General features: G+C 47.4%; 1 protein-coding gene across 1 annotated transcript in view; it reads right to left on the reverse strand.

Moving 5' to 3' along the window:
• Positions 1-202: 202 nt before the first annotated feature.
• The window catches only part of LOC104404726 (potassium/sodium hyperpolarization-activated cyclic nucleotide-gated channel 4-like), a 91,390-nt gene continuing 78,927 nt past the window's right edge, over positions 203-12,665 (reverse strand). Inside the window, 2 exon segments of the mRNA XM_010013243.1 lie at positions 203-1,758; positions 11,457-11,621. Of these exon segments, the coding sequence (XP_010011545.1) occupies positions 203-1,758; positions 11,457-11,621 (1,721 nt within the window).

Below are 12,665 nucleotides of genomic sequence, written 5' to 3' on the forward strand. Positions count from 1 at the left end.
TCTAGGAATACCTGGTTATCTTCTTTTTTTGTTCTTTTTTGTGTGGTTTTTGTTTGTTTCTAGTCACAGTTAAACCTAAACAAAAGAAGTGGAGAAAAAGGAATGGAAAGGAAGAGGGAGAAGAAAAGGAAAACATGATTCATAAAAGTCTAATCAAGAACTGAATTGCAGGGCTGACATAATCAGCTCTCAGAAGGAGTCCTCACAAATTGGAGGGCAGTTTGGATCTGACAGGTTCCAGGTCCCCTGTGAGCACTATGGATTCTTTCCTCCCACCAGCAGTCAGAGAAGCAGCTCCTGCAGTGTTGGCCCCGAACACCAGCGGATGGGGTAAGGAACCTGAGGACATCTGACGTGGTAAAGTCACACGCCCAGGAATTGAGCTACAAGGCTTCCCAAGAAGTCCAGTCCCTCCACCAGGGAAAGGAGAGAAGCTGGAAACAGATTCTCTAGAGGAATGAGGAGAACTTTGGCTCAGTGTCTGAGCCAGCTCTTGGGGCAAAGATGGCTGGGAAGCAGAAATCAACTTGATGTCCTGGTTCAGACGTCCCGGCGGCACCGGCGGAGTGCTCTTGGCCTGCAGGATCTGCGGAGGTGGGCTGGCAGTCTGAGGCAGGAGCAGAGATCCGTGAGAGCCTGAGGCCCCGGAAGGGCTACATTGAAAAGTTCTTGTTACCACTGGGCTCTGATTAGGAGGACTAAGGCCAGAAGGGGTATAACATGGAGAGGCGACACCAGACCTTTGTAGTGGAGACATGGAGGCAAAAGGTGGCCGTTCTTGGTGGAGCTGGGATATCGTTCCAGTTGAAGATCCCAATGCACTTGGATGTGTTTGGCACAGACCTGAGGACGGCCCACCAGTGACCTGTGCCAGCTGGCTTAGGCTGGAGGATGGCGAGTTGGAAGGAGGAGGAGGCTGGAAGTGATTCATTCCCCCCAAAGTCCCACTACTTGAGAGCTGCTGTAACTGTCCGCCCTGCAGTGGTCTTGTGGTGGGCTGGAACTGGTTGAGAAGACTGGGGGGCGAGTTCGATGAGAGCTGAGTGAGAGATGTTGATGGGGAGCTAGTTGTAGCTTGCTGGAAATGTCCAAATCCGCTGCTGGAAAGGGCTGGCTGCTGCTGCTGTTGTTGCTGCATAGACTGAGCTGTACCTAAGGGTGATCCAGAAGGTCCCTGTTGGAACTGGCTCAGTCCCGCTGTGGATGGGCTGCTCAAACCCAGCTGGCTTGAGCCACCTGGAGGGGATCCCACCTGGAACTGGCCTAAGCCGGCGGCCGCTGAGAATCCTGCTAGTTGCTGGATGTGGAAGGAGGAGGAGGAAGGGGTTTCTGCTCCTGGAGTATGCAGCTGGGACGGGGTACTAGAGGGAGAGCCAACGGCAGAAGGGCCCGTGGATGGGATTAGAGACTGGATTCGTTTTAGCTGTCTTGGAGTCTGGTTGGATTGCTGTCCCAGAGAGCCCAGGACGGACACGGGAGGACGGAAGATGGCTGTTGGGAGGCGTGGATGGTGGGTCAGAGCTATAGCAACAGAAGTGGTGGCTGCTGCAGCTTGCAGGGGTGCCTGGATCAGTGGGGTCCAGATTACAGGGGTGGGAGTGGATGCGGCAGCGGCGGCAGCCTGGACATTGTGAGCACAGTGTGCCATCTCCCTGTCGTGCTGCACGATCTGCTGGATGATCTCATTCTCCTGGTAGTTGAAAACACCCGAATTGAGGTCATGCTGGACTTTATGCAGCAGAATGGAATTTTTTTTACCTGTAGTGAAAGTGAAGAGAGAAAGAGTCATTCTGGTATGTCGAAGTATGGCAGGGTTCCTCAAAGCTTCCTGCCAGACTTCCCTCAAATTTTTGGCACTGTCTCCCTGCCACTGTCATTAGGTCATCTGTGTTCCAGCTACAAGATGACAAACATCACATCTTCTGCTTCTGTGGTAAGATCAACAAACCTTAAGATCCCATCAAAAAGTGCCTGAAGGACACATAATTTTAGACAGTAAACCAACATTTGAGAAGTGTGGCAGACTGGCAGCAAAGCTCATGAATCTGAAAGATTCCCATTTTAACCACATAATCTGAACTTGCATTGGAGAAAGAGACTAAATCCACAGGCTGCAATTTTTGCGTGTGTTTGCAAAGGAAAACCTCAAAAAGTAAGTCCAGTGAAGTCTCCTGAGTCTTCAGCTACTCTCCTTTTCCTCATCTGTCTCATGTAACATGTTTCCTCTGGAGTCAAATGTTTGTTTTGAGTTGAAATTTTTCTAGGAATAAGGGACAGAAGGACTTTACATGCAGGAAAACCTCAAAACCTCAAGCTGACTCAAGTGAGAGACCTCAGCCATGCTACCTATTGGCTGTGCCCTTCTAGCCCAGACTTTAAGGAACTGTAGGCAAGCAAACTGCATGTTCAGCTGGACATCCAAGCCTGCAGCAAAATACCAGAATGCACTCTGCCTTTCCAATGGGCTGGGAGAAGTGATGTAATGACTTTGTGCAGTCTGAGAGCACATGTGGCACTGGATGGATCCACTCTCCTGGACTGAAGGACAGAACCATTCAGCATTGGGGTAGGAGATGCTGCCAGTGATGACCTTTCACCAGAGCACAAATGATATCTCAAAGGAGATTTCTGATACGGACAGGCTCTCTGCTTTCACAGGTCTGTTCTCGTAACATGCTAATCGATAACTTGACTGATAAGGAACTGGTATATGCTAATTTGAATGATTTTGTAATAACATTAGTGTAGATTAGATCCCTGTTCTTGCCTTTTCAAGGGACCTCTCTTCTGATAACATAATGCTACTGCGATTTGATGACAGCACCTCTGCTTTGTCTAACTGAAGCTGTTTTGATATGAAGGGTTCAGCCTAGATGCTGTGTGTATTGCCTCTGTGTGTGTCTATGCGTGCAGGGTCACCCTGGCCCTCTGGCTGCGTGCCTGTACAGAGCTCACTTCGTAGCTGAAGCTCACATGGGTGAGTGTAGAAAAGGTCACCACCAGAGGAGACACCAGCCAGTTTGGATGGGATCAGAAGCTGTTTTCACCCCCCTCCTGAACCAAATCATTAGCAAACCTGATTCAAATGTCTGCTGCCTCCTGGCTGATCACTTCTAGCTCCTGTACAGGACCAGGGCAAATGAACAGCAGAGTGCCAACTGCTGTGGATTTACAGAGCAGGGGATAGAGGCCTGACTGGGGAAGGGCCTCATTTTCTGTATTTTAACCCCAAAATCATGCCATGCTTTAGGAACTAAAAGCAGGCAGCACAGCTCATGTCCACTAAACTTGCCTCCACCCTCATGAAATCACAACTTTCAAGAGCATTGATATTATCGACTAAGTCCCTAAACTGATATTAAATTTGTCTCCTACAGCATTCTGGTTGAAACTTGCCAGCTGCTAGTTTCCAAGAAGGAATGGTTATGAACGGGTTGCCATGCTAGGTAGTACTTCCCAGCGAGGTTTCAGGGGAATTTCCTTTCAATCCTATTCCAGTCACATCTCAGGCCTTTACGTACCGATGTGAAACAGTTCTGTGCATAGATGAAATCCATATTGTTGCTTTTGCTTCTTTAGTATATGATGGATCTTTTACACTACATGTCATGCTAGTTTTGATTGTTTAGTTCTAGTGTCCAACTGCAAGGTATGAAAAGGTACAGACAATATCCACAAGGATATTTGCTCACAAACACATTAATCAAAAAGAGCTTATTAAACAGAAAAAGAAATAGTAAGTGCTTTGGTCTGGAGAGAAGGAACAGCCTACCTAAATAAGAACTACAAGTAAGAGTGAACCTGACTAGCATACTTGAGTTCAAGAGGGATACAGCTGAAGGTTTGGAATCATTCTTTTTCTGGAGTTGAAGGTACAAATCCCAGCATGGGGAATCTGTAGCTTTCCTGCACAACTGCAAGGTCGGGATGTGGATGGGAGTCAACACGCTGTGTTCAAAGCAGGCAGGCAAAAAAGCTGCCTTTCCACATTTGCTTTCCTGATAACACACTGTAGCAAAACTGGGCTGAGGAGGAATGATGAGGGCTGGAAAAAGGAGAGAGAAAGGTTCTTCCCTTTGATGGTGCTGAGGCGCTGGCACAGGGTGCCCAGAGAAGCTGCCGCTGCTCCATCTCTGGCCATGTTCAAGGCAGGGCTGGACACAGGGGCTTGGAGCAACGTGCTCTAGTGGAAGGTGTCCCTGCCCGTTGCAGGGGTTGGAGCTGGAGGAGCTTTAAGGTCCTTTCCAACCCAAACCAACCTGGGATTCTGATTCTGTGTTGCTAATGCACCTTTCCAAAAAACTCGATACCATCCACTACTCTGTGTTTCCTCAGCTCACTCCTTTAATTCCATATCACCTATCTTTGGCTTCTGATTTTCTTGTCTGTGCTTGAATAACCTGCAATTTTCATGGCTGCCCTCCATTTAGATGAGAACGCCTGTGATGATAATCAGAGCTGCATGGATGCACTGAAGGGACTGATGTTTTCATAACCCGAGCTCTTGAAGACACAGGATGAGCTCCTCAGCAGCCTCTGGTTTCCTTGGCAAAGCAGTAAACAGAGAATATGCTCATATTTTCCAAACATACATGCTAGTGGGATGAAGATGTTTCCCTCACAGGTCAAAGGTCCTGCATGAAAATCAGCTGAGAGTGTGATGAGGCAGTAGGAGCCATGCTTTGCCTGGGGAGGTGGTTCTGAGATTGTATCTCCTCATCATCTTATATATTAAATTGCTTCAAATTCCTTTTTCCTGTTCTTGATTTACTGCCACATCCCATGCCTCAAGAGGAGAGCAGCAAAGACAACACTCAGAGAAATGATTAGTTTGGCCCCACGTAACCCCAACTAATGTTCCTCAGCTCAGACCTATGCTCAGTGAACCATGGTGGAGCCATTTGTTCTTGCTAAGCCAGGGAGAAGCTTCATTAGGAGAAAGGAAAGGGACACCCCTTTCCAACTTAATATCATGGAAACAGGAAGGCTGGATGTTAGGTTTCTCCTTCTGTGTTCTTTATCCCACATAAAGTGCTGAGTGTAAGATACCGAGATAAACAATCTACCCAAACATTTCTTCTAATCCCAAAAGCACTATCCAAATTTACTGAGACAACATGACTGGAGGACTGGGTGGCTCCAAAGCAATCCCTTGGCCTGGATGTGCCTCTTAACAGGATTGAGGGAGCTACAGAAACACTGTCAGGTAAACGACTCAAAGGTCTCCATGGCATTACTCACATTTTTGTTCTCAATATGGTTTCTTCCCTAACTCAGACGAAAATAAGTACCATCACTGGAGTGCTCTGGGTTCTAAAAGGTCCCAGTTTTACTCATTGTAACAATAGGCTAAATAGAAAAGGGTTAAAAAAGAAGATATTTAGAGCCTAGATGTTCCTAGCGAAGATACTGGTACTTTGAAGTGGAATAGGGTATGTAAAATTATGGACACTAAGCAAACAGATGTTGCTCCCTTAATAAAGGATTGCAAAGTCACATTTTCCTCGACTGCAGAGAGCACAAAAAAGAACAGGGAGAAAAGCTCATGAGGTTTCGTAAAAGGAGCCAGCACTCAACAATAATTCTTCAATCAAATAATCATAATTAGCTCTCTGTTGTGAAAACTCTGCACAGACACAGAGGAAATGAAAAAAAAAATTGGGTTCCAAGCCCATTGGCTGCACATTCAGAACTCAGGTCACTAAATTGCTTTCTGAATTAGCATGGATTTGAAATAATCTCACTTTATTAGACTTCCTTCTGCCTGGCCTGCAGTCAGAGTGCCTGCCCACTGCCACATGGTGACTTCTTTCAGCTCCTCATTTCTTGCAATTCAGAGGACTGGGTACTAAACACACTACTTGGATCGCTGATGTATCAAAGGGCTCACAGCAGCGCTGAAGGTGTTCTTTGCCCTCCCTTGCCTGGGGATTACTTGTATCCTAAGCTGCTCTTCTGTGGTAATCATTTAAAAATTAAATAAAGAAATGGAACTCTGCTCTGGAGCCAGGCTGAGAGAGCTGGGCTGGGGCAGCTGGAGAAGAGAAGGCTCCTCAAGGGGACACCTTAGAGCAGCTCCAGGGCCTAAAGGGGCTCCAGGAAACCTGGAGAGGGGCTTTGGACAAGGGCCTGGAGGGACAGGACAAGGGGAATGGCTTGAAACTGCCAGAAGAGAGATTGAGATGAGCTCTGAGGCAGAAGCTCTTCCCTATGAGGGTGCTGAGGCGCTGGCACAGGGTGCCCAGAGAAGCTGTGGCTGCCCCATCCCTGGCAGTGTTCAAGGCCAGCTTGGACACAGGGGCTTGGAGCAACCTGCTCTAGTGGAAGGTGTCCCTGCCCGTGGCAGGGGGTTGGAACTGGATGAGCTTTGCAGTCCCTTCCAACCCAAACCATTCCATGATTTCATGATTCTATGATAAGAGATGGAACAGTAATTTCAAAATAATTCTTAAAGCCCAGGAAGAATTTGTTCTCCTTCTCCTGTTCCAGCCTGACTTTCTCTCAAATGTAACCTAACCCACACTGAACTGCATTAACAGTCATGTAAAGGTTTCTGCTCACAACTGAAGTACCCTTGGAAGCAAAGCTTGGAAGCAAAGCTGACCCAGCTGGATCAGCTCTAGAAGCATCCATAGAAGAGTTCAGCATTGTTAACAAATCTGCTCTAGACCAATTCAGATGAACATTCCTGAGACCCTGGCTACATAAACACATCACAATCTGGATGTGCAGCTCTCAAACTGCTCTGCAGTAGTTGCCATTTGTGTGCTCTTATGCCCTGATATGCACATTGCAGCACACACCGTGGTGCTAAAGCCACATTCTGCAAGCTCTGGGGTATGCTGAAAGTACAATGAAATCTCCTTCTCCCCTGCTCTGTCCTCTGCAAGACTATATGGAGTTACACTGGTACTCTCCCAACTCTGCTTCATGTCTCCCAGCTAGCCAGTACCCTTTTGCAGTACTAGTGACTCCTGCCCAGAAGACCAAACTTCCCAGACACCTTGCACCCCGCAAGATACATGGGACCAAAAGTCATTTACAAAGTCAAAGACAAGGGCTCCTGAGATCTCTCCACCACCCTGCAATGTTCCTTCTGTCTAGGTGTATTGGGCTTTATTTTCCTTCTATAGTTGCAAGAGAAAATGCATTTCATGCTCAGGTGAACGCAGTTGTCAGTTCACCTTGATTAAGCTGAAGTAATTCGTGTTCACTCATGGCTGCTGATTTGCTGGCGTCTTCCCTTAGGCTAAACAGAAAACACTGGCTTTCACATGGCAGTATTCGATTCCTGCTCAAGTCCAACTCCTACCCTGCATATCTGGGTTAGACAGCACTTCAGGGAGTGATTCACCTAAGCAACTTCAGCTAACCACCATAGCAAAAGACCTGTCACCCTCTATTTGCCTTTTTCTCTCCGCTGACTGTAAAAGTTGCAGTATTGAAAATGAGGGGAGAGGATTTCACTTTGGAGTGGTATCTGAACTTTGATTCCTCATGAGCAATCGAATCTGTGTGTTACCCAGGTAACTAGAGAAGACACAGTGCAGTAGAAAATGACAGCTATTTCATGTCAGCCACTGCACCCTCACCTGCTCAGCACTTGGATTATGATTTCACCACCTTCAAGGAAGAGTTCAATATGGGTCTGAAATAAGGCTTTCTCCCAGAGCACACACACACTCTTAACATTGTATACCTGGGACACAGGAACTTCTACCCTTACATTACTTGTGCCTGTATCAGCAGTCTTGAACAAGAAGAATACATCTCTCTCTATCTCTCTATCTATATATATCGCCTCATGACCAAATCTGCTTGCTCATCTCACATGTGCAGCTCTTTGGGGGCTACTCACCTGCGCACAGCAAACAAATCTGGGCTTACAGTGTAGATACAGTGTAAAATCTATGCTGAGTACCTCTTGGTTTATTTATACACATTTTGGCCTGTTCCATTTATCCATCTGATCTTGCAGGGCACCTGCCATAGAGCAAGCAGCTGAGAACCATTCAAAGACCAAGCTCCACCTTTGTTAGCCTTATTTTACCCATAGAAGCACTGAGGAACTGAGGCACAGCAAAGGCATGCGAAGGATAAACAGGGAATCTGTGGCAGAGCCTGGCGTGGATCCCAGTTCTCATTCATTTTTTCCCCTCACCTAACACCTTCCTCTAAGGCAGCAAATCCCACAGTATTAGTCATGACCTGGACAAGTGGAGTCACAGACCCAACAGGATTTCAAGTGCAGAAGCATGGTCACGAGCTGGCAAAGAGGATGCACAAGCAAATGTTTGGGAACATCTATTTCTGTGGCTTGTTTTTATGACAAAGCTTTTAAAACTTCTACCACTATAAGATACTGAACTGACACCCTTGTACCACAATGATATTTTTTATTTGGAGACTGCTATTGTGTTGTCTGAGCTTCTGGTGGTTTAGCATTTGAAATGCCTGGAGGCAATGCAAGTCCTGGGTTAACTGGGATCCTCGTATCAAAATATTTGAAAGTGGCCTTCAAAAATGAACACTGTGTTTTAGAAGTGCAAATGTTTGTGAAAATCTAATTTTAAGCTTCAGTGGTGGCTGAAAGCTTGTTTCAAAGCCAGGCAGGAACAAAATGATGAGATATGCTGGGACAAACTGGGACATTCACATACTGGGACATTCACAAATGCTTGTCAGACAAAGAATTACTCACTGCCGAAAAGAACAAAACATTTCCATACAGAAATACTGCAAAGAATGTCACAGCTTGGTCACTAACAAGAAAAAAAGGAAGAGTGAATGTATGATAAAATGATCAGCCTAACTGCCTCAAGTCTCCATCTGAGGCTGCCAAGAGTGGGGTATGTGATATTCTGCAGGGTGAGTTTTTTGAGCCTGAATTTACTCAGATATTAGAGTTAAGCTGGGACACAGATCTTTGTAGAACTGCAGCCCTACTCAATTCATGGAGACCTAATACCTGTCTGTCTTTAAAGAGCTCTGCAAGTGCAGAAAACCTGGAAAACATCTTCCCAAGCCATATGTGGCACGGGCAGGATGCCAGTACCAAGTCCCATTAATAGAGGTTATAAGGATCTAGCTACTTCCTCTTTGCATAGCCGTCAACGACAGCTTCCATGCTGCTGCACTGCCCATCCACCAACAGGAGACTGGACACAAATGTCAGGGTGCACCTGCCCCTCTCCTTCCCCTAGCTACAAGCTTTCAAAATGCATTTGCTCTGCAAAGTGAATGCCTTATTACACCTCCCGTTTACAAGTATTTCTCTTGTTGCTTCAAGGGATGAGGACATACATCTTCGTCCTGCCTCCTTGCCACCTCGACAAGCTCAGACCATACTTTCCAAATCCTCCATGTAGCAGGTAATCCTGAAAACAGCTCTCCAGCCACTGTGACTGAAAGGCCTAAGGTTTTTCTCCCTGTACCTGACTGCATGGGGTAATACTGGATGGATCTTATCCTGGTACCAGAAGAGTGAAAGAGACCTCTGAAATAGTCTGTGTACTCAGTGACGCATGGGCTTCTCAAGGACATGTTGTTGTCCAGATAGGAGGGAGTTAATGAACACACCACTGACTTGAAAGAGGCTCCGATTTGCTTCCATCTTGTGTTCAGATTCTGAGTCGAACATAACAGGAACCAAAAATATGGTCCTGCTTCTGTTCATACCTGGCTTTAATGAACTTCTGTTCCTTAACTTCAGTCTTGTAGAATAATCTCTTTAGTTTCAGAGACAGACACAGCAGAATGCAGTCATCTTCGCACCTAAAAAAATCAGATGCTGTTACACAGCTACTGCACTGCTCTTTGTGGATGGTGAAAGTTTCAGAGGAAAGAGAAGAAATGCCTTATTCATAAAGAGTTGGGTGCACAAAACTCCCTTAGGCTCTTCAGGAAAATCAGCCCAGAGACTGCAGGGCATAACCGAGTTGGAAAGTGCTACGAAGGTGCGATTCCGCAGTATCAGAGGATATAAAGTCAAAAGAACAGGCAGCTCTCAGGTCTGCTACCAGGGAAAAAAGGGATTTTCCCCATATGACTCTGAAGGGCTCTGCCTCTTCTATAATATAGGGATGGTGTTGCAGGTCATGAGAATGACAGAAAGAGGGGAGGCTGATGTCAGTGCTATGCACCAAAGGGCTTCTAATTCCAGTTGCTCTGTTTCACCTGCTGACCTTACGTTGACATTTTGCAGCTGCCTGTAGAGGGAAGGTATTTCTCTTGGGGTCAGAAGCATGTGAGGTTCTTTATGCTGGGCTGGAAATTTCCATGAATTTTTGTTAGGTGGGCAGCAGCACGCAGACACAGGACAGCCTACCCACCTGTATACACAGCCACAGAAAGCATCAAGCAAGGAACCAGAGCATTTCTGACCACCTAAATCTGAATGATTTGATAAAGTCAGGTTACACCATCCCTGCCTGTGCCTGATATTCCATTTTCTCAGCAGTTTTACAGTGAAATTTAAATAACCCAAGTGATGGGACTCTTGCCACTTACACTAAGGCCTCATTAGCATGGAACTCTGCCAAACTCTACATATTGAGCTCCTACCCTTTTCCTCAGGGGTCACAGTTTTGATTTGCAGCGAGTAATGAGATGCACAGAATACGGTGTTCCTGCATGAGCAGCCCCAGAGGCACTGCACCCCTCGCTGGGATGCAGCTTTATTCCCTAGCTTCCTCACCCCATCATGCTCCTCACCTTCCACATTGTAGTCAGACCTGCACTGACCTTTTGGATTCTGGAAAGCAATGAAAATACATGCAGTGTGAAGAGATGCAAAATAAGCAGCTAAAGAAGTTAGCGCAGGACTCTGAAATGCGCAGTCCTCAACTCTGCAAAGGATTCTTGCCTGACCTTGCATAAATCACTTAATCTCTGTGTTAAAACATCTCTGGTTGTGACAAAGGACAGTTCTCCTTCTCTTCCCTAGATAAAAAAGGAGGCTTGCAGCAGAAATTATGTCTCCCACTGAAAAGATGGCTCACGGTGTGCTCTAACAATGCAGTAATACGATGTGGCTACTCGTGTTTGCTTTGGACTGGGAGGGGAGGCTTTTACTGATTGTGTATTTACAGATTCTGAGCTAAATTTCAAACTCAAGTGAATTCACCAGCATGGCCCTCATGGCCACAGACTGCAGACCTGAAATGAATGGAAGAAGAGACTGGCAGAAATATGTATGTGTGAGAAAGAAAGAGACAGACGAATGTGGACTTAACTCGTTGTGAACGGGGCTCCTAATAGGCACAGAGAGACAGTTTGGACAGGGCCTTTGGTAATATGGTCTTGACTGAGGTGCCCATGGCAGGGGGATTGGAACTAGATGATCAGAAGGGCCTTTTCATCCAAACCATCCTGTGATTCTGTGGTCTCTTTCAGTTCCCAACTGCTACTGGGGCAGCAGGTAATGGGAAGGAGACTCCCCCACACCTTCTACTCACCAATTCTGTCCAGCCTGTCAAGAGCCACGGTCTCAAACGCTCGCCGCATCATGGGGTACTCCTCCAGCACCTCGTTGAAGTTGTCCACGGAGAGGGAGTAGAGGCGGCAGTAGGTGTCTGCTCGCACGCTGGCCGTGCGCCGGCCCCGCGTCAGCAGGCAGATTTCTGCAAGGAAAGAGCCAGCCTGAGGACATGGGGATAGGCATCAGCACCCTGCCTGGCACCCTGCCTGCTCTCGAGCTGGACTCCTCCTCCTCTCCCCCTAAGAACATCAGCAGTGGTAACATTTGGCAAGTGCATAACAGTTTACAGTACTATGGGACTCAGTTGTGGCCGCTGCTACCAAACTGCACCTCAGGGATTCTGCTGATCTCATTAGCCAGGCAAGTTTTGAGATGGTGGGTTTTCAAAGACATCGTTTGGGCATTCAGACTGGAGAAGCTGTCCTTCTGAAGATGAAGCTGTGCTCTTGTTGAAGCTAGTTCTCTCTCCGGATTTGTAGTAAAGGCTCTTTGCTGACTGTGGCTTTGATGTCAGGGCAAAATTTTGATCCCAATACCAGAACATTTGGCTTTTCAAAGTTTTTGTAGGTATCTGCAAGGTCCTGCACCGTTTGGGGCAATCACCAGCACAAAAACAAGCTGGAGGAGTCTGGATGGTGCGGGCCTGAGAAGGACTTGGGAGTGTTGGTTGACAGAAGGACCCCATGACCTGGCTTCAGTCTGCACTTAAGCCCAGACCCTTCCTGTGTGCTGGGCTGCACCCCCAGAGCGTGAGCAGCAGGTCAGGGAGGGGATCCTGCCCTTCTGCTGCCCTCTGGGAGATCTCCCCTGCAGCCCTGATCCAGCTCTGGGGCAAGAGCACAAGAGGGACTTGGATGGAGCTGTTGGAGCAAGTCCAGAGGAGGCCACTGAGATGCAGCCCTGCTTGGGAGCCAGGCTGAGAGAGCTGGGCTGGGTCAGCCTGGAGAAGAGAAGGCTCCTGAAGGGGAGACCTTAGAGCAGCTCCAGTGCCTAAAGGGGCTACAGGAAACCTGGAGAGGGGCTTTGGACAAGGGCCTGGAGGGACAGGACAAGGGGAATGGCTTGAACCTGCCAGAAGAGAGATTGAGATGAGCTCTGGGGCAGAAGGTCTTCCCTGTGAGGGTGCTGAGGCGCTGGCACAGGGTGCCCAGAGAAGCTGTGGCTGCCCCATCCCTGGCAGTGTTCA

Source organism: Nestor notabilis, unplaced genomic scaffold (assembly GCF_000696875.1).
Source record: "Nestor notabilis isolate BGI_N333 unplaced genomic scaffold, ASM69687v1 scaffold294, whole genome shotgun sequence".
NCBI classification, from domain to species: Eukaryota; Metazoa; Chordata; class Aves; order Psittaciformes; family Psittacidae; genus Nestor; species Nestor notabilis.